Source organism: Neovison vison, chromosome 13 (assembly GCF_020171115.1).
Source record: "Neovison vison isolate M4711 chromosome 13, ASM_NN_V1, whole genome shotgun sequence".
NCBI classification, from domain to species: Eukaryota; Metazoa; Chordata; class Mammalia; order Carnivora; family Mustelidae; genus Neogale; species Neogale vison.
In genome coordinates this window covers 19,821,529-19,849,285 of record NC_058103.1, presented here as the reverse complement: position 1 = coordinate 19,849,285, position 27,757 = coordinate 19,821,529, and the positions used below count along the sequence as shown (strand labels likewise).

At 38.9% G+C, this 27,757-nt stretch overlaps 1 protein-coding gene across 29 annotated transcripts in view; it reads right to left on the bottom strand.

Moving 5' to 3' along the window:
• The window catches only part of NRXN3 (neurexin 3), a 1,586,092-nt gene that overhangs the window by 158,915 nt on the left and 1,399,420 nt on the right, over positions 1-27,757 (bottom strand). For 21 of the 29 annotated variants that reach the window (XM_044230674.1, XM_044230680.1, XM_044230666.1 and 18 more), the window contains one exon: positions 743-832. The exons of the other annotated variants lie outside the window; for them this stretch is intronic. In XM_044230674.1, the coding sequence (XP_044086609.1) occupies positions 743-832 (90 nt within the window). The remainder of the gene's footprint in view (positions 1-742; positions 833-27,757) is intronic. 29 annotated transcript variants of the gene reach the window in all.

The following is a 27,757-nucleotide window of genomic DNA, read 5'->3' as shown; positions in this document are numbered from 1 at the left end:
ATGAGCCTTTCTTTTCCAACTCATTGTCTTAGCCACTTGCACTTTTGTTGCATAAATATCAAACACATAAGGGTATTACACAACCAAATGTAAAATAGCTTTGCTTTTTTTTTTTTTTTTTTTTTTAGTTTCAGCCAGCAACTAGGACACAATTAACCTCTTATGAAACACTTTTGCCTCTGAAGTTTGAATCTAAAGGCAAAATTTATCTTTCTCATTCTTTCTTCATTTAAAAGCAAATGTTGGAAAACACTGCTCCCCTTATAACATTTGTCTTAAGCAGTTTAAGTTACAAGAGTTGATCTGATGATTCTTTTTGTTATCCACGCTAGAGAGGTAAAGCCAAAACAGCCTCAAGATGGAAGTTTAAAGAGTACTTTTGAAATTTCTTTAGAAAGCTTTGGTATAAGAGGTCATTTAAAACAAATTAACAAATAATGTCATGCAGTGGTTAAATTGCCATAATACATTTCTTTTTTAGAGGTTCCTGGAATTTTTTGTTTGTGGTTGTCATGCTGATAGCAAGCTAGATGTTAGTCCCTTTAACTGTATTTTAATGGCAATGTATTATAGCATGATTTATCAACATATGGCAGGTGGAAGCTGACACAAATTATAATGAAAATTAAAACAGTCATTTATGCAGCAGGCGATTATCATTTAAGGAACATTTATTTGCAGGCTTTAAAAATGAGGGTTTAGAATCAAATGATTTTAAAATGAAAGTTTTCACGACGGTTACCTTTTTCCTGCAGCCACTCCTCTACGGGCCGGTTATATTTGAAGGGGATTTTCTGTTTTACCATTTGGAAGCGTTCATTATCAGTGTTGCCTTTAAAGTTTAAAAAACAGCTTAAAAAACAATCTGAAAAGTCAATATGTCATTAAAAAACATCCTAGGTTTTTGGTTTATGAAGTTTTTAGAGATAGATGTCAATTTATCTTTAGTAGAGGTGGAGTTGAAGTCACTCTGCCCTTGGTTGACAGGTCTGAGGTCAGGTGAGTCCTAGCTATGCTGTGTTCCACCACGTTTTGGAAATGTGGCATGGGATGGGAATCAGTAAGAGCTTTGGCCATTTATAAAAACGGGTTTACCTTCACTCTTCTCCAACCACTTCTGACTCCAACCACGCCTTAACTGGGTCAATGGAGGCACAAGGATTTTCTTGGTCTGCGAGTAATTTACCTGCCAGACCAGCTTCATCTATGATAGGGGCCCCCGGCGGGGCTTTAGTCACACATGATCTTCTCTCATGGTAATGTACCATATCAGAAGCATGGGGTTATCTACTTCCTTATTCTTCTCTCAAGTGTTTTTAACTGCTCTACCTTCTGGTGGAGGGAAAAAGACAACTTAAGCCTTGAATGGCCAAGGGAGACTTCTTACTCCATAAAGGAGACTCTGGCATCCTACCAGCTATGTTAAATAGATGGGGTTTTTTGGATGGTTCGTTTCTATTCCTCTGCCCAGACTTCTTCTACACTTAAAAAAAAAGAAAACCCAAAGTAAATATTTGTAAATCAAAGCAGCTATAAATATAGGGATAGAATAGTAGCAAACTTTTAAGCCCCTACTTTTTATTACTACTAATAGATGCAAGCTTTATATGTTTATCTAGTCTCTCTCTCTAACCTTTTTATGAGAAGTCCTTTCTGAACAAGTATCTATTCATAAAGCCTGTTTGGGATAACGCCCTCCAAGCATGAAATACCTAATTAGTTTCAAGCCTCAAACATAATGCTTTTAACTGCTACTATGCCCCCTTATTCCTTTTGTAACTGTTGTTACCACCCCTGGATGGTTTGTCTAATTAGGATAGATTTGGAGGTGTTATTGTGGAGATGTACCCCTAATGAATATGCTTCAAATCACAAAATAATGAAGCTATGCTTTGGGAACTGTTCTCTGTCATCAACCAACCTCACAGCGATCAAGCAAAAACTAGCAAATTCTAATTCATGACTTTTCACTCATAGCCATATATTGGAACTTAGGGAATCCCATTTCAAATTGCCAGCATTAAAAATGAAACCATGTTGCTACAAAAGTTGGGTATTCATCCTTTCTGATGGAGGCATAATCCTCATTTGTGGAGCAGAAGAAATAATATGGAGGACATGGGGAGATGGAGAGGAGAAGGGAGTTGAGGGAAATTGGAAGGGGAGGTGAACCATGAGAGACTATGGACTCTGAAAAACAACCTGAGGGTTTTGAAGGGGTGGGGGCGGGGGTGGGAGGTTGGGTGAGCCTGGTGGTGGGTATTAAGGAGGGCACGTATTGCATGGAGCACTGGGTGTGGTGCAAAAACAATGAATACTATTATGCTGAAAAGATATAAAAAACAAATTAAAAAAAAAAAGAAAGAAACCAAAATATCAAAACAGGTGTCTTGGAAATCATTTACAAAGTAGTGTTAAAGCCAGAAAGAATGTGAAGAGCCACATGAGTCAAAGGTGACCATGACATTTCCATCTTAGGGCCACCTTCCTACAGGAGTTATTCCTGACAAAGAAGATTCCACATGTGGCTAAACTGGTACCTGCTTTCCATGAGGTGCAACATGGGAAACGGGTGTCCATGCTGGGAGATGTTTCCAAGATTCCCCATTCATTTCTGCTATGAACAAATGATTTTAAGAATCTGACTCATTCTTATTCTGAAGGAATTAAAAAAAAAAAAACCTAAAAATAAAAACAGCAACAACAAAAACAAAGCTCATGAAAGAGACAATGATGGATCTGTTTCCAGCCTAATCATGGGATCTTATGTGGCTGGGATAAAATATATTAACATATCAAAGGATAAATGACAATAAATGGAGTATATTACTTCTCATAGGAAAAAAAGGGGAGGAGGAGGTATAGGTAAGGAGAAAAAAACAAAGGCAATCTCTTGGTGTTTCAAGAAGCTCATGGTGAAAGAAGTTAATTTTATCTGTTAATATAGTTGCCAATTAGAGATTATTATAATGATCCTCCTGGGTAGATCTGGGGATTCAGAACTTCATTAATTCAAAATAAAGTTGGGTAAATTCTCACATGTCTTCATAGAAAAGGAGCATGCACTTTTCTGAAAAGAACCTATATCCTGTACTCTTAATCCTACCCAAAAGAAGACAGATAACACAAGGGATATCATCCATCTTCATAAGCTTTGACCCCTCTGAAGTTTTAGTTACAACAAAGTATTATGCTGAAAAATGGCAAATGGGTTGTGCCAGATTCACCTTAAATATATTCTATTACTTTGGGTTTTCTGTAACTGTTGTTGGCTGCAATATTAAACATTTTGATAACCTTCACTTCACTCACTGTGGAATGGATTAGTGAAGTCAGTAGCAGACATAAAACTAAATAAACTTAGAAACAAGCAGGTAAAACCAGAAGTATCCAAAATGCCCAACTCTCGGAGCTCTAGATGCACTAAATTGACTAAATAGGAAGATGCAATGATTTACTTCCTTGGGATACTTAGGGGCTCTCTGTCCTCCTAAGCATCCCTTCCCCATACACTCTCTTCCAAACCGAAAGCTCCACAGAAAATCATTTTGAGGCATGGTACAGGCTAGAAAGAGAGGAAAGTATGTTGGATAAGCAGTAAGTGATATGTTGGGAGGACAGCATAGCCATGATTCAACCTTAGACCCATTGGAAAGGGAAAGAGAGAGAGAGTCCTTCTTCTCCATCTCAGCTTTAGAGACATTTAGAAAAAAATTTTAAGTCTTTCACACCAGATTCACAGTGTCTGGCACTAAAGATAGTGATCTTGCATACTGTTAAAAGTTGTGAAAGATGGAAGGTCCTTTGGAAAACCACATTGGTTTAAATTGCCACATTAACATTGTTCTTAGTCTCTTTTCATGTTCTTGTTGGTTTTTATTTTAATTTATCTCAAACATTAGTAAGAACTGTTTTAGAAACATGTGCATGAGAATGAGTTCATTTGCCCCAAGCCCCATTTTGTTAGACTGACTGAAGAGAAAACAACCTTCTAAACATAAGAATTCATACACAGGGACTACCCTGAAATCTGAGCAAACCTTGTCAAATTCATATACATTCGTATTAAATCCTTAATGACATCCAGTTGTACATTTCATATAGCAACCAGTATGAGAACTTGAACAAAGAGTGAAATCAATTCTTCAACAGAAAGTGATGATATCCTCAAGAGAGAATGGCCTTATGAATAGTAATGTCATAATGTCACTAGAAAGAGTGCATATGTACGTGACTAATGAGACCAAAATGTAATGACTGCACTTCTCAAACATACTGAGAAATCTATAAATTGCACCATGAGATCTTCAAATAGATGTTTCCTAAATAACTTATATGGATCCGACACTCACCTACATAGACTGAATTTTGGGGAAAAACAAACAAACAAACAAAAAACCCAAAAAACCAAACAAGTTATCTTATTCTGTTTAAAAGTGTGTGTGTGTGTGTGCATTTTTTAAAATCAGAAATTGAGTTTTTTCATGCCACCAGCCTCCCACATTCATTTGTATTTGTATCAGTGGTTCTATTACCAAGTATTTCGACTCCTGGAGACACATCTAACTTGCACTGTTAAATTAAAATATTGTGAAGAGTAGAATACTCTGAGGTGAAATTATTAAGGCCCAACTAGTTCACACAGAGCTCCGACCTCTATTCAGAAATATCTCATGTTTTCTACATTTGAGCAAATCCACTTAGAATAAAAAAAAAAGGAAAACAGAGTAAGGGAAACAAAGAAAGCAAGTTGACTCTCCAACAGTCTCCCAATTCATCAGTCTCTCTTTGGGGTCCCAAAGGAGTAAAGTTGAAATTCATCCAAAGGAATGAATATTTTTTAAATTGAAAGATGGACAGATAGAAAGAACTTTTGTATAGCACAGAAAATGACTTTTATGAGACCTTCATTATCATTATCTATTGGCCCAAGCACAGATCCTATTCCTTAGCTACCATACTTATTTTCCTTAAGCCATAATCAATACAGCACAGGAGTTAAGACCATGGGCTTTGGAGACAAATTTGGCTTTGAGTTCTAACATTAGCATTTAGCAGCTGTGTGATCTTATGCAAGCGACCTGGCCTCAGTTTCCCCATTTCCCAATCCACTGTAGGACCTGTATAGAAAAAATAGGAGGTAGAATATATACAAAACCTGGGATATGAAAAACATTCATGTTTTAAAAACTATTATTAACGTGGGTCAGTTCTTTCCTAATGATCTAAGGGAAGCACAAAGATTCCAGGGTGTACTCCCATGACCCCAGAACTTTATCAGGCCTCCATTCAAAACATGACCATATTCCATCTGGTCCCACAAAGATTATCTTCTAAAGATCAACGAGCCATAGAAAATGAAACATCTTAAATATCCCCTAAATCTCCTAGCTGTTGCTTTTTATATTTCTGAGTCTTCTAAAATATACTTAGCTAACCCCATTTCCAAAACAAAGTGGGTTTCTAAAACCACTGAAAGTAAAAGAGCAATTCAGGCATTGACAGATGCGATTTCTTGGTCCCGCCACAGATAATGATGATATACTGCTGCTAAGTTGAGGAAGAGTGTCTTAAAGATTCTGGCAATTTGCACCAGGCTGGCAGAAAATGCTTTTTTACAGGTAGCCTATAAATACCATCTGAAATGTTGTCAAGCACATGGACATGCTAATAGGAATACTGTAACAACATTCATCTGAGCAAAATTAATGCCAGAGGTATATTTTACATTTTGTTTTGAGTCCTAGAATAAAAGAAAAAAAAAAACATTTTCTTTATTGCTTTGTTGACACTAAAAAATGAGACCACGGGTCTAATGAACAGTCAAAGAATGAATACTATGTATTAGAGCCAGAGGCAAGAGAAAATCGATGTGAGCAGGCTCAAGCAGGAGGGCATTTCAGAGGTTCTTACAATGCCTCTCTCCCCACAGAACACTTTGTAAGTTTCAAAGCAAATATAAGACTCTAAAGAAAAGGAACTAGTGAAACTCTCTAAGCTCAGCTCCGGTCTTGTTCCTGATGTTGACCCAGATGAACTCTCCCAGAGTCAAAAAGGAGGCTGTTGTGCTACCCAAAGGGCATCTAGAATGCTTGTCCACTTGGAAGTGATGGATGGACCTCCACAAAAAAAGCAAGTATCTGTTATTTATAAAGTGCCTTTCAACCAAAGAGTTCAAAATGCAATTAAAAGCATCATCTCATCAATCCTCAAATATACGTTTGAGGTTGAAGGAAAAAGAACTGTCTCTACGTTATGATCCTTTCATGTGCCAAGGTAAAGAAATTAATCTCTTAGAGCAGGAAACTGATCAGCTGGGGGAAGTGAATTAATAGACCCAGAGCACAAGGGCATTATTAAGTAAGCAGGCTTCTTCAGACTTACTTAGGTGGTTCTGTAAGCCAAGAGAACCACCTTTCCCAAGTGATTAGATATCTGCTCCTAGACAGTAGCATGGGTCGCCCAGGCATACCCTGACTTGGCCAGTGTGTTGGCCCACACTGTCTTATATGCTTACATATGTTCAGAAATGGAAAACATATGTGGAATGGCATATCACTTCCTTCCTATATCAAAGTCATCGTATTGATCCACCGTTTCTAGGCTATGGGGGTTAAGCAGTGGAAGCAAAGATGACTCAGACATGAGTGGAAAGAGCATTGGTGGGGTGCCTGGGTGGCTCAGTAGGTTAAGCCTCTGCCTTCGGCTCAGGTCATGATCTCAGGGTCCTGGGATCGAGCCCCACATCGGGCTCTCTGCTCAGCAGGGAGCCTGCTTCTCCCTTCTCTCTCTCTGCCTGCCTCTCTGCTTACTTGTGATCTTTCTCTCTCTCTCTGTCAAATAAATAAATAAATAAAATCTTTAAAAAAAAAAAAGAAAGAAAGAAAAGAGCATTGGCTGTGGAGTCAGACTCTAGATTAAATCCTATCTTAGACATTTACCATTTCTGTGACCTTGAACAACTGACTAAATCTAGAAGAGTCTCTGAGTTTCTTCACTAGTCTAAAAAAAAAATGAAGATAATAATATTGTTGTTACAAAGTTTTATACAAATTAAATGCAATAATCCAGGCAAGGACTTAGTTTATGAGTAGTTAGAAGAGGATGGCATGGGGAGGGTTTGTGATTTACTTTAATTCTCAAGATCTTTCCCTAACATGTGTTGGAAAAATGAGAACCATGTTATATGATTATACCCTTGGTGTTTTATATCCAGACATCCAAGGGACCATGTCTCTAATCCTTGACCTTTGTTCCTGGGTTAGGTGACTTTTTGTGCAGATATGCTAACATTGAGGTTCTCTTTCATGTCCCAGATCTAACTGAAAGTCCCATTTCTGTTGAAATGCAATTATACTCAGGACCATTTGCCCTAAGGCAACAATTAGGACATATATCATGATTCCCCAACCTTCTCCTGCACCTTGAGGCCATTCTCAACCCTCTTCCCAAAGCTCATTGCTCCTGGAATTTCTCTTCATGCTCCTCATCCATCAAGGATACTTTCAATCCCAGGAATATTAATAAAACAGGGTCCAAGAAGCTGTAATACCTTTGTTTGTTTCCATAATTTAATGGGATATTTTCAAGCAATTTCTAACAGAATCTGCTTCAGTACAATAGGTCTACGTAGCATCTATTCTCTATTTAAGAGCCACTTTCACAAATGACATGCTATAAATTAAAATATAAATTGACTATAAAATTCGATTTGCTTCCATAATTATTTCAAAATGTGCACTAAAGCTAGACTAGTCCATTTCAATAGCTGAATTTTGTCTAGTGCTTTTCTGGTAAGCATGTTTAAAATATCTATGTCTCAGTGTGTCTTTAAGCTTTAATTTCTCCATATATAAAATGAGGATTATAATAATAACTACAACATAGGGTGGTCTTGAGAACTAAATGTATATGAAGTGCTTAGTACAGTATGTAGCACGACTGAAGTGCTCAATAGATCACTTATTACTATTGTTGCTATTGTGGTAACAGTGTCTGATTCAAAAGGGTTAAACCCAAGTGAAGGTAAACTTACAAGAATTACTTCACTACACAATTTTTAGTGTCAAAACTTTTTTCAAATTTCCGTTCAACATAAAGCCTTAATGTCCGGTCTTCAACCATTTGACATATGATCCCTTCCAGACTCCCCCAGGGGCCTTTCTTCTTATCACTTATTTCCTCCTTGTTGCAAAAGCCACAGTGTTATTTTAGGGTCACCCTTCCCTGTGATCCACGCATTCCGGTATGTCCAACCTCTGTGTCAGCCTGTGTCTCTTTAATGTTGTTGGTTTCTTTCATTTCTTTCTAGCAATGTTCCTGTCTCCACTCCTTATCCCCTTTTATTCCTCTCATGCAGAGGAAATCAAACTCTGTTTTTAAGGGCAGAATGTTAGAATATTTGGTACAAAAAGATCATGTATGTGTGATGTTTCTATACAGCTCAAATTATAGGTAGGAAGTTTAGAGGGATAATTTCAATGGAGAACAAAGAAAAACATTTTCATTCTCATGAATGGGAAAGTCACACCAAAAATCAATACGTCTGATGTCATAATAGCCTGATGTTGTAGTGATCCTTCTGTTTTGATCTTATGGACTCCTGGTATTTATAAGTTATAGGTCTTCTAGACCAACCTTAGACCTCATGTCTACAAATGATTACATTATTCCCAGGGATCTAAAGACCACAATCAGTGTATCATGTACCACCCACGCTTGACCTGGTTAATATATGAGTTTGCAACAGTTGCCTAAACAACCACATCATGTTACTGTCGCATATTAGGCTTATTTCCAACAAAAAGCCAACAGTTTCTAACTGAATTCCTTACCCAAAGTTTGGGTCATCTTGCATTCATGCAACACACTTGGTGAACTTCAAAGCCGAACTTTAATTAAACACTATTAAATGTATTCTTTTTTTGTTTCATAACAGCATTCCAACCTGATAAGAAAATGCTTAATTCTAGGTCTTTTGTCTTTTGAGGAGACACATTTCTTAGCTTTATGTCATCTGCAAATTTGATAAGCATATCTTTGTGCCTTTATTCAAGACCCTGAAAAATGTACAGAATAGGATTATGTGGAGGCTTTATAATGTCTATAAATTCTTTGAAATTCCTTTCTGTAAGAGATGGAGTTTGATTCTCCAACCTTATGTGTGGGCTGAACTTAGTGACTCATTTCTAAACAATAGGGAACCTTGGAAGTGACAGTGTATGGCTTGAGAGACTAGATGAAAAAAAGCTCTGTGATTTCTGTCCCTCCTTTTTCCTCTCCCTCTCAGTACCCACTCCAGAGAAGCTAGTGTTATATCTTAAGGACACTTAAGTCCTTCAAGAATTACATGTCAAGGACCTGAGGCCACCAGACCCTCCAGGCCTAGGTAAGTCTTGAGATGACTGCAGTCCAGCTGCTATCTTGTTGTCATCTCATCCGATACCTTGAGCCAGATCCACTCAACTAAGCTGCTACCAAATCTTGACCTACAGAAACTGTGAGACAGTAAGTATTTGTTGTCTTAAGCCACTGAATTTGGAGGGTAATTTGTTACACAGCAATAGATACAGGAAAGCTAGAAAGCTTCATCTGAGTGTTTCAGCTCAACCAGAGGCAGATCTCCTTAAGATGCTGCCATAGCTCTCTTTATACTAGTTCAGGGAAATGAAGATACACTGTGTCTAAAACATGCCTCTCATCTGCCAATTTGTTAATGTCATCCGAAGAGAATTAGCCTAGTTCCGTAAAACATGTTTGGATGAGCCCGTATTAGTCCTTAGCCATTATCAGATTCTTTGTTAAATATGGTTAAATACATCACAATTTTTCTGTTAAAAACACTTGAGAATTTTTATGTTATCAGTCTCAAGTTTAAGAGATAAATCCTTTCATACAACAAAAAGTTTGGGACAATTTTCCCAAAAGTCCACAAAACCACGGAGGTCCTGCTTAAGCAAATTTTTTTTTGGTTTTTTTTGTTTGTTTGTTTGTTTTTTTATGTTTTATAATTAAAAAGCAGTTTCTGGGTTTCTGGGACTAGAGTTCTTTGGAACTCACAGTTTGTATTTTGAGAGAAGGAGTCTACAATTTTAAGGTTGAACAGACTTCAAAGATTATCTAAGAAATGTATTTTCCCTCTTTTAATGGTTCTCGAACTTCCCACTTACAGCATCTTTAGAAACAGGACTCCTAGCTGAGGCAAGTATCCGAGAGTGGAGATTTTAAAGATAACCCTCCCCTAGCAAAGGTATTAATTAAGGAATTGTCTCTACTCCTATTTGTTTGATTACATGGCATTTCCAAGGCTTTTCAAAAAATGAACAAGTTGGCAGCCATGCATCATTTGGTGCAAGATTCAAAGGTCAGAGATGCACTACTGCAATGTGGTACAAGAATCAAAATTTTCCCAGTGAAGAGATGACCTCAGGGAATGCAGCAGTTGTAGTATATCTTGAATTCATACAATGCCTCGTTAACTCTCCTTGGCAAATTAATTCAAATTGATTTGTTTGTGAGAATTACAGCATGGCCTCAAATCTGGCTACAAACAAAGGATAATGATAAACAATGTATGGAGCTCAAAGAATATGTCTAGAGAAAAGTAGAGATCAGCAAGGGGCTGTTTTTTATAGCAGAACTGTCTTTGTTAAAAAGAAAAAAAAAAAGGAAGAAGACAAGGAAAAAAATGAAACAAAAACCACAATTTATATAAATACAACTTGTTTCATAAATAACACCGATATTTCACAAATACTCAAAACAATGGCAGATAAAGTACTTGATAGTGTCCAAAGGGAATATAAAAACAAGATAAATTTTTTTTAAAAAAACGGACGTTTCATTTTTAAAGAAGCAATTAACTCAATTTAAGCAAAGTGATAAGACATGCTGAGGGGAAAAAAAAGAAGGCAGCGGCCATGTGATATGGAAGTTAGAGCCAAGATTAATTCCAAAATGTCGAATCTTAAAGAAAAGAGAGGGGAGGGCAATTCCTCAGTGAAAGCCATTAGTTTACAACTTCAATTGAGTCCTGAATTTAGGGTTGAGAGGGAGGAAGTCTAAGAGGGAAATTATGGCGGCCACAACCTTTCCCAAGCTTTCTGCCCAAGCTCACTGCAAAACAGGTCCAATCCCATCTTGACAACCACGCCCCTTTGCAATGAGACTCTTGTCACACCTCCTTTTCTACACCTTCTACTTTTCCACCCCTTGATTCTGGGTTGGCTCTGAGACTTGCTTTGTTTGGCACAGGGCATATTAGCAAATGGGATGTAAGCAGAGGTCTGAACAGCCCTTGCATGGTGAGTGCTTGCCTCCTCATGCTGCTGAAGCCCGAGACCGCCATTATCAAGAAAGCCAACACCAGTCTCGGCTCCTGGAAGATGAGAAATCCCAAGAACAGAGATCCCAGCCTTCCAAGCCACTTAGCCAGCTCAGCTGAGGGCCCAAACCTGTAAGTGAGACCGACAAGACATTCCAGGTCCATCCAAGCTGGCCTGGAACAGATAAAACATCTTTATGACCCACAAAAACATGAGCCAATAAACAACAAAGGTTTGGAGGGATTTTGTTCTGCAGCATATCTTCAATGATACAGGGAGTTGAGAAATCCAGGAAGGACTGAGAAGCAGACACTGGGTAAATGAAGCAGCCTCCTGTGTGAGGGTTTCCGCTGAGAACCAACCGGAAGTGGGGAGGTGCTCTGCTGCTACCTGTGGAGTCAGAGGAGCTTGAGGTAGTGAAAACCGGAGGGGTCCTGGAATGGAGACAGGAAGGCACGGATCCCTGCTACCTTTCCTTAGTCCTCTTCTTTGTTCTTAAGGGAGAATGATCAAATCCAAGGAAAGGGATGCAATACTGCAGCTCCTCAGAGGAAGGGGACAGGTCAGAGCTGAGGGATCTGGGACAGGGCAGGAGAACCAGAGAGGGACTGCTACTTCTCTGGTCTCCATTTCTGGACTTGGATGAGGTTACGGGTGGGAGAGTGGTAGGGTTGACTCCAGAGGTAATAAGGAATAGAACCAGTAAGGGGCCCCTCAGCTACTTGTGTCTCCTCCTGCCATCTTTATTCAAAGAGGAGTGGGCAGAAGCTGGTAAGAAAAGCAGGTTTAATGGGAAGATGTTCTGGGACTCTAACCCCTACCCATCAATGGATTTTTTTACTCCTTAAAGGACTCCATGGGGAATCTGGAAGGACTGCCTTTTTTTTTCCCCCCCGAGCTAATATTGCCTTTACTCCCATCCCTTACTCCAACCTTCTAACCAAACCACACCTCTGATGTTCCTGTAGGCTATGAATAATCACTGATTATGAACTGATAGCCTTACTTGGGCTTAGAATAGAAAGGTATGTTCCACCACACTCCTTGCTAACACAAAATAATAAAAACAAAGCAAAACACTGAACTGAAGACCAAAACCAGATAAAAAACATTCCCACCTTGCGACTTTGTCTTTTAAAAAGCACGCACTGCCTCTTCAACTCTTTTTAAAGCTTATGGATCAGCTTAAAAAAAAAAAAATACCCTTATAAACTCACTGAGGGGAGTTTAAAAGTTATTTTCTGGGACTTAATAGTTGGTATCAGAACTGTATTACCTTAGGTGAATGGCAGTTGGACAGTAGAGAAAAATATCAAAAATGATCAAAATCTAAGGGGTTAAAAAAAGAGTAAGGACAACTCAAATGACACATACTTGTCAATAATTAGACGTACATCACATTTTAAGTCATGACTCAAATATTAGTTCATATTGTAAATGTGATGGCTGGCATAGCAATTAAAAATATATATATATTTTTTTACACTTTTAAAAAGTAGTTAATAATTATGTAAAATTATCCATACATTTAAAATATTTACCTAAAACCTAGACTCCTCTATCGTGCAATTGCAGTTCTTGTGGGCGTGGTTTCTTGTTGTTATTGTTTTGGTATAAAATTTTAATCACCTTAGAAACAAGATTCAAAAAATCTTCTTATACCATCCTACTTCCACAATCCCCTTTCCAAAACACAGTGACATGAAATGCTGACGCATCTTAAGTGTTCAAGAAATGGTCATGAAGGGGAGCCTGGGTGACTCAGTGGTTAAGCCGCTGCCTTCGGCTCGGGTCATGATCCCAGGGTCCTGGAATGGAGCCCCGCATCGGGCTCTCTGCTCAGCAGGGAGCCTGCTTCCTCCTCTCTCCCTCTGCCTGCCTCTCTGCCTACTTACTGTCTGTCAAATAAATAAATAAAATCTTTAAAAAAAAAAAAAAAGAATGGTCATGAAATTGATGACTGCTGCTACTTCGAGCAGCAGCAGGTGTTCTGACTCCAATAAATCACCAAGTTATTACCTTTGAAAGTTTAAATGATTACCAAGGTTCTTATAACATCTGAAAAACTACAATTTGAGATATATTAATAAAATATTCATGACTTTCCCTTCTTTTAACTATTTAATATAAAATATTAACTAGCACGATATTAAATCTCGACCATCTGAGAGCTATGTCTAAAGATCTTTAGGCTATTTTATGTTTAAATATATTTATTTGTGCCAGGACAAAGGCAATGTTTTTAGTATTTACCCAATGATGTGTGTGTAGGTGTGTGTGTGTGTGTGTGTGTGTCCTATATGTATAGAGAGAATTTATAAACATCTCAAAGGAAAGAATGTCTTCATATATTCTCCATGGAAGTTTGTACCTTTCCACAAGAAATATCTCCTAGATATCTGTAAAAAATAAGTGTCTTGGATTTAAAGAAATGACTGGGAATCATTTCAAATGACATCCCTAATGATAATGGAGTGGAACAAAAAAACTTTTCCAGCCAAAGAGGAGAATCAGACAGGTCTATTTTCTTGGTAGAAGAAAGGCAAACTGTATCATCTGTAACATTTCAAATTATACTCGTCAAATTAAAGTAGTCCGTTTTCTGCAGAAATCTCGGAACCAACCAGGGAAATGTACCCGATGATCTAGTATTATCACCGTTCTAATTGCGAAGATCCTTGAATTTTACTCTTTCAGAAACCCCACTTTTATCTTTGTAATAATGATCCAAAAGATTAAAAGAAGGCCTTTGAGTGACTCAATTTGCCTACTCACGTTCGTGCAGGGTCTCCTGATGCCCCATTGCTGTCTTGTCAAAAGGCACTTAGGACGTCAGTAAGTATAAGGCACAACTAGGACAGGAGATGAGACAGGTGAGAGAACAGCATGTAGTTTTCTTGGTTTTATGGTTTAATTTCTGATTACCAGGGAGGGTAGCTTATTTCAGTCCCACTGGAATCCTGACAAGTTTTAGACTTCTGAACAGGGAGTGCAATTTCCCATCTAACCAAATTCAAAGGATGCTGTCCAAAGATGTATCTTACTTCTTACTTCCTTTCAAAGATTTACTCCTGAGTGTGACTCAAAAAGGAGAACCTAGACACAGTGAATACTAAAGAAATAGATTTCTTCCTTACTTATCCTATTTGATTTAAATATGCTCTGATTGAATAATGGTCCAAACTCTATTTATGATTCTGTTCCTACCACAGGGATTTGTAGAGATGGATCCTTAATAAATACTTTCACAGACGTATCTAAATGGTTTCTCTTCACAAAGGAATGCCGATCCTGGGGTTGCTGCTGTCCTTAGAGGTTGGCGGTGACAACTGGGATTTCAGCTGTTACTCCACATTCAAAAGGCAGTGAGGTTTGAGCATACATAATGACTGCTCAAAGTCTTGAGCTTCCTAGTCAACAGTCTGCTTGTTCAAAGTAGCTGCCCTGGGGGGAGTGGCACCAAACAAGGGATCAAAACCACAAGAGGAACAAAATATTGATTATCCCAATGGACCAGGAAAAATGAAAGCAACTGTAACCTGAGAGAAAGATGCAGCTACATGATTATGCAGCCACAGAAGGAGCTGGGTTTACTGGCTGAAAAGTTCTTTGATGTTTTGACCTGAGTGTTTCTGGGTGACTTCTTACAACTACTACTGCATTTCAACCAGATCACTGGAAGGTTGACTCAGAAGATGTGTTGCAGATGAACGGTGTGCAATTACTGAGGATGGGAATAAGGCTGGAGAATTGTCATAGAGGTCTGGGGTCAGCACTGGGGAGGACTCTGAGTCAACGGGTTGGCAGGGCACCTGGCTCAGTTCAGTTGCCTTATTTCCAGAACAGGGCCATTAAGAGTATTTCAAAATTCCCTTTATGATCCTCCATGGAACTCAAAATTCTCTGAGGTCTTAGGAAAAGGAAGTCACAAAATGAAGCAAAACTATTAGATTTCACTTGGTTCATCTCCTCTAGGGGATCTCAGTTGCCCCCTGGGAGTGGTATCTTCTTTTCCATGTATTACCTTCATTTTTTTTTTTTTCCTGTCTAGAAGTCTAGCTCTACTCACCATATAGAAAATTCAGTAAAATTCCAGCTATTCATTTCAAAAGCCTAAAAGCATTTTGGTTCTATTTAAGTTTGTACTTCACTTATATAAATTCCTATTTTATTTGAAACAGTCAACATCTCACAACAGTTTTATATAGGTTTGAAAATGAACTACCAAGTATTTCTAAACCTTGGCTGTCTGAGAAGATTTTAGATTTATTTTTACTTTACATACGTATCTATGTCAGATTTATATTTAGTTATTTTTTTTAACTTTCACGGATGCCTGAATGTTCTTTTCTCTCTTCTACCATTTTGACTAAGTATACTGGAAAATTCACTCTTCTGGACCTACAGAGAATCATCCCAGGTTGATTAAATTTAAGATTTAATTGTTTCAACAAACAAAATTTTCACCGCAAAATCTCAACTATACATAATAAAAACTTGTTATTTTCCTATTACTTTTTAAATGAACTTAGGTATATTTAATGTATGTAAAGGATACCCTTTACCTTGGTATATTCTATATTATGTACATGCAGACAATGAACTCAGAAGCCTCCAATAATGTCAATACAGCTGTGCAGTTTAACATTTATTAAACATCTGTCATATTGTCTCTTTGACTCAGAGAAAAAAAAAAAAAAGAGTTGAGGGGTAATTAACAGTTCCGCCCCTGTGACCATTTTGCTTAGGCTCTAGAAAGTCATGACTGGTGGTATATACTTTCTACTCTGGTGGTGGAAACTTCGACCTTAGACTGATAACTTTATTACATTCAATACTGAGATCAGTAAAATTAGATGGGCTGCTGTTTTGTGAAAATAAAATCTGGTCTTCCTTAGTTTGATTTTTATTTAAAAACTTATTTTAAACTTGCACATGCTTGAGCATATATATATATATATACCTATTATAACTCATAACCTGGTGCTTTTTCTTCTAATAAATAGAAACAGATTCTAAAATCTCTAAAACTCAACAGCAAGAAGTAGGCTGGGTCATACCTAAGAGTCTGCCCTCAAATGGCTAGAAATAGTAGAAGCACAAGTAGGAAGCTCCAAACGGCTGGATAGGAACAAGCAATGTTAAGAAAATGAAGAGAATTTTCTCTGGAACTCGGAAAATGGTTATGGTATATCAGTGAGCAGCTAGAAGAAAAGATAAATGCTAAGAAGTCAGTTGGCACCTTTATGCAGAAGGGCTACGGAGAATAGGCTAGGGCAGCTCAGCCAGTGGCTAATACAAAATCCATGAATTTGAAAGAAAAGTACACAACTTCCCTAAGGAGTGAGCGAGAAAGGGTGTATTTGGATTACCACCATTTGTAGTTATAAGCAGAAGTAACAGAATGAGAGAAATATTAAGGCCCTTCAGTTTATTTTCAAATCCTGCTCTAAGCAAGCTATGGCATAACATAAATGAAAGTTAAAACTGAATCTATGTCTTTGGTGTCCAGTTAGGACAGCAGTATATGCTTGGATTCTTAAGTACGGGTACATGGATTGCCCACCCCACTTGTGTATTTCTTTATCCTGAATTAACCTCACCAGTGGGTCTATGTTACTCTAGTTAACAATATTGCTCTCTGTGTCTCTCTGATTTAACTCATTCACTTAAGAGATTATCTCGCTCCCTTTATTCTTAACAGAGATAAGACAATCCAAAAGATAAAACTAATGCATCAGTAAAAACAGAGCTGTAGGCTTCTAAAGATCTAGATCAAAGGCCCCCTAACTACAAACAATGGGTAAATGTAGCTCATCATAGTTTCTTCTTGTAAATTGTTTTCTTAGAACACAACAGTGCCAGGGTGCCTGGGTGGCTCAGTGGGTTGAAGCCTTTGCCTTTGGCTCAAGTCATGATCCCAGGACCCTGGGATAGAGCCCCACATCTGGCTCTCTGCTCAGCAGGGAGCCTGCTTTTTCCTCTTTCTGCCTGCTTCTCTGCCTACTTGTGATCTCTGTCTGTCAAATAAATAAATAAAATCTTAAAAAAAAAAAAACAAAACCACAACAGTGCCCATTCAGTTATGTACTGTTTATGGTTATTTTTGCACAACAGCCGAGTTAAAGAATGGCAACAAAGACCTCAAAAATTGCAGAGCCTATCATTTTTATTATTCAGTCTTTTAGAGAAGAATTTCCTCGAAATGAAGGTATTAAGAGGAAGGGGTGTGCCTGCCTGACTCAGGGGAAGGGCATGGACTCTTGATCTTGGGGTTGTGACATGCAACAACCAGATTGGGTATAGATCACCTAAAATTAAAAAATGTAAATGAAGGTATCAGGGTCTCCATGCCTATATTCAAATCCAAGTTGGCCTTATCGCATGCTGGTTGTATGATACTGACGAGGATGTTACTTATTCTTACTCTGTGTATTGCTCTTTGAGACCCAGTTGCCTCATCTCCAAAATGGGAATCATTATAGAATCACTTTCTAGGATGCTGTAAGGATTCAGTGTGATAATCCACGAGCCTGATACAAAATAAGTACTGTACCAGTGCTGCTTCTTATTAACTAATTTTATTCCCCTACAATCCTTTATTCAGGATATGTTGTAATATCCACATTTCCTTGTCCAGGATATAAAGCTCTCTCACACTTGTAGGCATTTGGAATAAAGATTTCACCACTGAAATCTGAGGAAAACCACATTTCAATAATGTGATTAAAATGAAAACAAATTTAGTTTAATTAAACATTGAGACTGGCAATTGTGCATCAGGCAGAAACACATTTCTAGTAAATGTTTAATAATGTGATTACAGAGTGTACCACATGCACTGGGATGTGGGAAACAATAGTAAATTTGCATGTGAATTTACCTCTGTCAACGGAATGATTCTGAGCTCCATAAACAATAGGAACTGAGTATCCTGGGAAGCAGATGGAAAAGTGGGGTAACAGAGAGAGAGGGGTGTGGGCACACACAAATCTGTGTAGAATCCCAGCTTCGACACTTTCTGGTCCCGTGACCACAACAAATGTGCTCCAACCTCCTGAGCTTTGGTTTCTTTCTTTCTTTCTTTTTTTAAAATTTTACTTATTTATTTGACAAAGAGAGAGAGAGAGAGACAGTGAGAAAGGGAACATGGGCAGGAAGAGTGGGACAGGGAGAAGCAGGCTTCCTGCTGAGCACAGAGACCAAGGCTGGGCTTGATTCCAGGACCCTGGGATCATGACCTGAGCGGAAAGCAGACACTTAATCGACCAAGCCACCAAGTGCCCCTGCTTTATTCTGTAAGAGAAAGAGATGAATGTTTCTCCTCTGTAACCATGGGGCAGATGACACAAAGTGAAATGAGGAATGAACAATGCCTGCCCTTTCGTTCCCTCGGTGTGAAAGGTGCAAGGTGTCGCATCACAGTTCATGCTTCTGAATGTCTAGTTTGTTCGCACTGTCCCAGAGAACCAAAGATCACAGCCCAAATTTCACCCCATGCTGCTCCTGTCTGGTCCTCGGGCTCCATCAGACACTTCTGTGGGCCATTGAACCCAGACTTTATCTGAATGCCAGCACCTTCTTACTCTCTCTGGAACTGCAGGTACCACCCGGCGGGTAGTACACAGAAACACTACATTTGCCTTCCAAGAGAGACAGGCTCAAGTTCCAGGGATTCCTGTACTAGCTTAGGACCTGGTGAGAGCTAATCTCATAAGCCTCCATGTTTCCACTTATAAGACAAGGATGAAAATAGTCTCTACTCCTTAGGGTTATTTAAAAAATTGAATATAAGAACTCAGTGTACTGCCTGGTACTTAATATATGCACAATAAAATTTAAGTATTAAAACTATCTTGCTTATGTACATGTACTTCTCTTCCACCTGACGAGAAGATCCGTGAAGGCAGGGACTATGTTTTATTTCCCATCATGGACCCATCAGTTAGCATGGATTTATATGCAAAGTTGATTTTGAATTAACATTTGTGGAATGCAGAATGCATGAATGCCTAAGGAGATTAGTCCCCTCAAACTCACCCCACTGATGAGGTGGGGGATTAGCAACATCTCCTTTTTTTTTTTTTTTAATTAAATTAATTTATTTATTTTCAGAAAAACAGTATTCATTATTTTTTCACCACACCCAGTGCTCCATGCAAGCCGTGCCCTCTATAATACCCACCACCTGGTACCCCAACCTCCCACACCCCCGCCACTTCAAACCCCTCAGATTGTTTTTCAGAGTCCATAGTCTCTCATGATTCACCTCCCCTTCCAATTTACCCCAACCCCTTCTCCTCTCTAACACCCCTTGTCCTCCATGATATTTGTTATGCTCCACAAATAAGTGAAACCATATGATAATTGACTTTCTCTGCTTGACTTATTTCACTCAGCATAATCTCTTCCAGTCCCGTCCATGTTGCTACAAAAGTTGGGTATTCATCCTTTCTGATGGAGGCATAATACTCCATAGTGTATATGGACCACATCTTCCTTATCCATTCCTCTGTTGAAGGGCATCTTGGTTCTTTCCATAGTTTGGCGACTGTGGCCATTGCTGCTATAAACATTGGGGTACAGATGGCCCTTCTTTTCACGACATCTGTATCTTTGGGGTAAATACCCAGGAGTGCAATGGCAGGGTCATAGGGAAGCTCTATTTTTAATTTCTTGAGGAATCTCCACACTGTTCTCCAAAGAGGCTGCACCAACTTGCACTCCCACCAACAGTGTAAGAGGGTTCCCCTTTCTCCACATTCTCTCCAACACATGTTGTTTACTGTTTTGTTAATTTTGGCCATTCTAACTGGTGTAAGGTGATATCTCAATGTGGTTTTAATTTGAATCTCCCTGAGGGCTAGTGATGATGAACATTTTTTCATGTGTCTGATAGCAATTTGTATGTCTTGACTGGAGAAGTGTCTGTTCATATCTTCTGCCCATTTTTTGATATGATTATCTGTTTTGTGTGTGTTGAGTTTGAAAAGTTCTTTATAGATCCTGGATATCAACCTTTTGTCTGTATTGTCATTTGCAAATATCTTCTCCCATTCCGTGGGTTGCCTCTTTGTTTTTTTGACTGAGACCCCGAATTGCTAAGGAAATGTTGAAAAACAAAAATAAAGCTGGGGGCATCACGTTACCTGGTTTCAAGCTTTAATACAAAGCTGTGATCACCAAGACAGCATGGTACTGGCATAACAACAGACACATAGACCAGTGGAACAGAGTAGAGAGCCCAGATATGGACCCTCAACTCTATGGTCAATTAATCTTCAACAAAACAGGAAAAAATATAGAGTGGAAAAAAGACAGTCTCTTCAATAAATGGTGCTGGGGAAACTGGACAGCTATAAGTAAAAGAATGAAACTCGACCATTCTCTTACACCGTACACAAAGATAAACTCAAAATGGATAAAGGACCTCAACGTGAGACAGGAATCCATCAGAATCCTAGTAGAGAACATAGGCAGTAATCTCTTCGATATCAGCCACAGCAACTTCTTTCAAGATATGTCTCCAAAGGCAAAGGAAACAAAAGCGAAAATAAACTTTTGGGACTTCATCAAAATCAAAAGCTTCTGCACAGCAACATCTCCTTTTAATAAAAGGCAACATCCGTTAGTAAAGAGACTTCTGAAGTGTTTCTGCTATTTGAAAGTGACATATAAATTTTTTTCTGGTCCATTATCAACTCATTTCCATCATAAGCTTTTGACATAACCTTTAGCTTTTGATTTTTTGCTGTTATTTTTAAAGATTTTATTTATTTATTTGAGAGAGAGACAGAGAGAGAGAATGAGCAGGGGAAGGAGAGGAAGCAGAGGGAGAAGCAGACTCCCCATTGACCAGAGAGCCAGATGTGGGACTCCATCCCAGGACTCCAGGATCATGATCTGAGTAGGAGGCAGACTCTGCACCAACTGAACCAGCCAGGCACCCCAACCATTAGCTTTTGGCTTGAATTGTCTTTTTCCACTTATACACCTACGTCCCCAAGCGCTCTTAGGCGGCCCTGTGGGTCAATCGCTGGCATGTGGCAAAGCCTTCCGTCTAGGCCAACACCGAGCAGACTTACCATAAGGCGGTAAAAGTATCCTGGGGATAAACAACGCATCTCATAAAACAAATTAAACTATCAGTGGGAATCAAATCCAGGACACATTAACTCCATGAGCTGAAGATTAGAAGTGCCTCTTTCTCCTTGACTCATTCTATCTTTTCTCCTCTGACCCTCCTGTCCCCCTTCTTCAGCCTGCCGGCATATTGACGGGATTTTCGAGGAGGGGAAGGTCTTTATCTCCCTGAGACCAGCTGCAGTATGATTACAATCGATTGAGTGAGCTACAGTTTAGAGCGCCTTTCATTACCCTCTGTGCTTTATAGAGTTATAAATGACATACTGTATGGGAATATATATTATTAGTATTATCGGATATTTATGCACCACCTTTCCATAAGAAGCTAAATGTTCCTTTTAGACTTTAAATAAAAACTACAGGGATCCTGCAACCTTGTACAAACCTTAAACTGAAGAGGTTGAACTTGGAAACTTTTCCTATAAATACAGCCATACTCCTGGACGGGCTCTGAGGACATTTGATGTCTGTCTGACTCTGAGACAGAGTGAAAGCAGTCCGGGGTAGTTGCATTTTGTGGTCGGGATAATAATTCTGGATTTTAATAGTTAAGATAAATTTTACAGGCCAGAGTTTCTATTTGCTATCTAAACTGGAGCTTCTCTGTGACAATAGGGAAAAAAAAATGCAATTCAGTTAGCTAGCTTTGAAATTATGCAATGTTTGATGAGTGTTTTAATTGGAAAGAATGTGTGTTAATTACAGATGCCTTGTATAGAGTAAGATGTCATTAGTATTTTTCTGTCATATTAATTTCAAATGAGTATAATTTTAAAACCACATGAAAGGTGACCACACTGTATTTCTCATCTTGAAAGTGTTAGATTTGGTTTAATATATACATATACTCATTATTCATAAGAACTGAGAAATCCTTTTCCTTACATTTCTAGTTAAAGAGTGCCTAGGAGTGACCCACGATTTTCTCATCACTATGTCGCTGAGTCCCTAGACTATATAATATGTGTACCATTTAACATATGGTTAAATAAATAATCAACCTGGGCATTTTGTTAAATTCCATCTTCCCCTATAAATCCCAAGGTAGTCTACTAAAGAGGAGAAAATCATTAACTATAAACCACCATTAAAATGTTTACTTCATAAAGTCCTCTAAAAGTTTCCAGAAACATTATTCTTCTGATGAACAAGTCTCTATATCAAAATCACAGTCTTACTCACAAATGAATTCTAGATAAATAATATCTTTATTTACTATAACTGCTGTCATATTACCTGATGTAAATCTTCATAATGATAACAAACTCCTTTGTGTGTTATTATATCATAAATAACCTTGAGCCATGTGTTGGCTTAATGTCTCAGGGACATGTGTCTTGTGTTCATGTGCCATGTGTTTATGAGTTCCTTTTCTCTCTATCCCAAATGTTCTTCTCTCTTTCATAGGGGGTGTGTGTGTATGTGTGTAAACATATATGTGTATATAAATGTGTACATATTCTTGTCTCTTTGTCTTCTAGGTGGTTAGGTTTAATTTTAGCATTAGCTAGAAGCCCACAGTTTGCTTTGAAAGTCTTATCAGCCTCTAAGAGACATTTACAGGGACAGAAAGGCTCTAGGTTTGATAGCAGTAATTGTATTTAACTTTTAAGATTCAAGGCTATTTATCTTGTGGCTGAGAATTCACAGAAGAGAAAGAAGGGTTGCTGGATAAAACAAAAATTAAACAAAACAAAACAAAAAAACTACTATGCACCCTCTCAACACTCTCCCATCCCCCAAGACCTTTCCACAGTAAGAGACTCGCATCTAAGAAAGCCCTTCCCATCCACGTAAATATGGTGCTAGAAGATAAAAGAGAATTGTGAAAAGAAAGAGGCTGCCAAAGTCCCATAGGTTGAACCAAGGATGTAGAGGAAAGCAAATGTCACAAATGCACTGGGAAGTGCTAACTTCTAACTTGGCAGAAAGTAGAGATTTCCAGGCAAGTATCTAGGATCTCTGAATGGCTCCTAATCTGTAAAACGGGAATAAAACTAACATCAACCCAAGGGTTTTTAACAAAAGTACATAAGATGTTATGCATGAAGTGGGATGATTTTGGTTAGGATGGTGACATCTGCCATTTTTACCTCCCTGGGATAACAATCCAGTGAATCAAGAGGGGTGATTACCCCCATGGTGTTATCAAGACAACACACCTTAGCTGAGTTTAGAACGTATAGGATTTCGTAAATGCTCATTAATTTATGACTGCTGTAAACAGAGATTTACATTCTATAAAACAAGTAAAAGGAAGTAAGAGACAGTATGTTCTAGTCCTGTGTTGCCTGATTCTGGCCACTAGCTAACCAGCCTCATAGTGGTCTAAGGACCGAATTGGAAAAAAAAAAAAAATGTATTTAAATCTTCAGTGCCTAGGACATAATAGTTGCACAATAAAAATAAAATTTCAGGATTATCTGTGGTTCAGATATTTGAGCGTCTTGTCTTTGGCTCAGATCATGATCCTGGGGTCTTGGGATCGAGCGCTGTGTTGGGCTCCCTGCTCAGCGGGGAGTCTGCTTATTTCTCTTCTTCTGTACGCTCCCCCCCAACTTGTGCTCATTTTCTCTCTCTTTCTCCCTCAAGTAAATAAATGAAATCTTAAAAAAAAAAAAAAAAAAAAAAATTCAAGGCCTCTGTCTTATCAGCCACATCACAAGTGTGGCTGCATGGAGCCAGTGGCTACCATGTTGGACCCCGCTGCTAGTCAGTTTGATAGGAAAGAGAGAGACCTGTTTAGCTTTCTAAGTATCAGCGATTCTCAAACCTTGCTGCATATAGAATCACCACGGGAGCTTTTTAAAACTCTTGATGCTGAGGCGCCTGAGTGGCTCAGTGGGTTAAAGCCTCTGCCTTTGGCTAGTCGTGGTCCCCGGGGTCCTGAGATTGAGGCCCGCATCACGCTCTCTGCTTCTCTGCTCAGTAGGGAGCCTGCTTCCCTTCCTCTCTCTCTGCCTGCCTCTCTGCCTACTTGTGATCTCTGTCTGTCAAATGAATAAATAAAATCTTAAGAACAAAAACAAAAACTATTGATGTCAGGACCTGTGCTTCTGAAAGCTGACACTACACATGAATCACCTGAGTATCTTGTTAAAATGCACATTCTGATTCATTAGGTCTGGGGAGAGGTCCAAGATGCCCCATTTTTCACAAGCTTCCCGGGTGATTCTGATGCTGCTGGTCCACGGACCACACCCCAGACCGATCCGATTACCTGCATCTGGGACCTGAGAACTGGCAGTTTCTTAAAAGTTCCCAAGAGAATCTCATTCATAGCCAAGTTAAAGAACACTGCTTTGTAAAGAAAATCCACTGAAAAGAATTTTATACATCTTTTCGCCAAAGACCAACCTCACTCAGCAAGTTGAAAGTTCCCTGGAAGTAGAAACTCACTTACTCGTGAATCCTAATTTGTTCCTGACAAGCCGGACTATTTAGCAGTCAGAATCCTCGGGATGCCCTGGTTTGATTGATTAACTGATACATTCTGTGACCGAATGTTCGAAGAACTTATTTATAAGATGGTTTCAAAATGTACCTAGCCATGCTCCAACACATTCATTAAGCAATCCTTTCTCTTGTTGCCATTGTATCTCTACAGTCTCTACAGTCAGGTTCAAATACAGCTTTCTCTTGATCGTATTTTATTTGTTATTCCCCGTGCAGGCGTCACTATCTATGCTGTGGTTTTTATCCTTTTTTTTTCCTTCCTCCAGTTGAACTGAAAGTAACACTAGTTCTGAACGGATGAATGAGCAAGTAGATGGGGCTTGTTTTAATGTGGGCTTCAAATCTGGCAAGGCCTCAAATGTTTGCAGGCAAAGGCAGAAAGAAAAAGGAACGAAAACCTCCTGGGTAGGAGTTAATGAAAACCCAATACATGAGAAATTTCAGCATCATGTCAAGTACATGGACTTGTTTTTAACCCTTCCAAATCTCAGTAATCTAAGATGAGATGTGGACAAGGAAACCTCTCTTATTTCACTTGCGACATCACTAAGCACAATAGCAATGTTTTTGCTCTCAATACCTATAAAGATAAGATTCTATGGGATTGGACACATTCAAATATAAGGAGTTTTCTGATCGGCTGTCTTAGAAGGAGAGCCACTTCTCCATCTTTTTCATGTTCTGAGCTGGATGGTCGGATAGCATTAAAGCTCAGGTCATCAGGGGCATTTTATTGACTGAAAAAAAAAGGGAATCCAATAAAGAGCTCTTCAAATGAGTTGGTATGCAATATCAAGAAAAAAAGAAAAAAAACCATTGAGACTCTGCTCTCCTCAGCACCGTCTGCAGTGGGAAGATGGAAAGTCTTGCACATCAGAGCTGCTCGTCAGCCTTCATTTTCCAGGAAGCCCGTCTCTGACCCAAAAAGCCTCTTTCCCCTCCACACTCAGGGTTCCAGTAGGCCTAGTGACACAGCCAGCCATCCAGGCATGGTAGACGGGCTCTTGAACAATCCTAGTCAGCTCAGCCTCCCAGGGGACCTAGAGCTGGGGCTAAAATTAACTCCTCATGTTTAAGTCGCCTTTCACCTCCCCTCCCTTGTCACCACCACTGCATTGTGTCAAGACAGTAATCAGAGGCTTTATAAGGAACATCTGTCTGTGCCTGGATGCCCGCTCTGGGCTGATTCTGCTTTTACCTCCCTCTCCTGCTCCATAGGCTTTCTATTTTCAGGTTCAAAGAAAGAAGTTGCTTTTGAGTTCTATACCCAGTATTAAGTGATATAAGATCCCGATAGCTATAGAACTACTTTTCTTTTGGATCCATCCTGATTCACAAAAAGCCAATGCTGCCTGCCTTGGGCCCAGCTGCTTTCTAAATGTGTCACACTGGGATGCTTCAGGAGAGTCACCTAAAATCCTATGAATGTCCAGGAGAGGAGAAGATTCTGGAGTTGACCCATTCATCATCCTGATACACAGGGACCTGTTGAGCGGGAATGGTTCTCTAAGAACATGCCCTCAAAATGAGCTAACTGATGCAAATATTCTGTACGAACTCCTCCGTATTTCTTAACTGTTTAGACATTAGCAATAGACAAGTAGCACAACTGAACTCCTTTTGAGAGTTTCTATACTTATCACTATCAATAAGAGAGGGTAGCGTGGAAAAAGGATACCTCCCTTTTGCAGAAATTGTGTCAAGCTTGCCCAACCAGATGTCTTTGTTCTCTGATGCCCAGATACAGGGGGTATTTTAATCTTATGGTTTAATATAAATCAAACATTGCCAGATTGCTCTAATGATGCCTTAAATTTAGTTAAGTGGATCCTTTCAGTAGTGCAGGGAGGCAGGAGGGAGAGAAAATAAGGTATCCAAAGATCAGAAGGTGACCATTCCCAAGAAGTCTTGGAAGAGTGGAATATACAACTAGATTGGGGGCGCCTGGGTGGTTCAGTCGGTGAAGAGTCCAACTCTTGATTCCAGCTCAGGTCATGATCTCAGAGTTATGAGCTTCAGGAGCCCCAAGTCAGGCACTGCGCTGGGCATGGAACTTATGTAAGATTCTCTCTGTCTCCCTCTCCTTCTGCCCCTTGACCTGGCCTCACCGTTCTCCACTCTTGTTCTCTCTCACGCTTTCTCAAAAATAAAAATATAAATTTTTAAAACTAGATTGTTCCAAGTGAATGTTTACCCATTAAAAAATAAGAAAACTAGAAATAAAACTAGAATGTTGGATATTCCATTTACCACTTTTCAGTCCAGGCAATGAAGTATGATGATTACTAGTTCAAATACTCAGTATTCTTTGAATCGCCTCATGGAAGCACATTGCTATTGTTGTCAGGAGGACAGCTTGGGCATATTACAAAGGAGCCTTTTAGCACAGCTAAAAAACCTTTTCTTTTTAAAAGGATTTTTGGACTCCACACCTCATAATAACCACCTTTGTATGGTTATTGGTCCTGACCTGTGTATTAGGACACTTTAAATAAAAGGAGTAAGTTTAAAATGACATAAGAAGAGAGATGTTCATTTCTACCCATGCATTTTTCAAAATATCCCCCAATTTTTGTGGGAACAAGAGTGGAAATTGTGTCCAGTTGAGGACAGGAGAACATGCTCTTAGTCCTGTCCCACATTTACTATGTGATCTTAGGAAAATCATAGCATCTTCCTGGGTCTCTTTTTAAATTTGAAATGGAGAACAAGAAATGTCAAACCTACCTAATTTGTGGGCTATTTAACGGCCACAGTGAAGAAAATTGTATGAGTGAAGACATCATAGTAAAACAATGCTACCTAAGTATTTGGTCACTCTCTGACTTAAC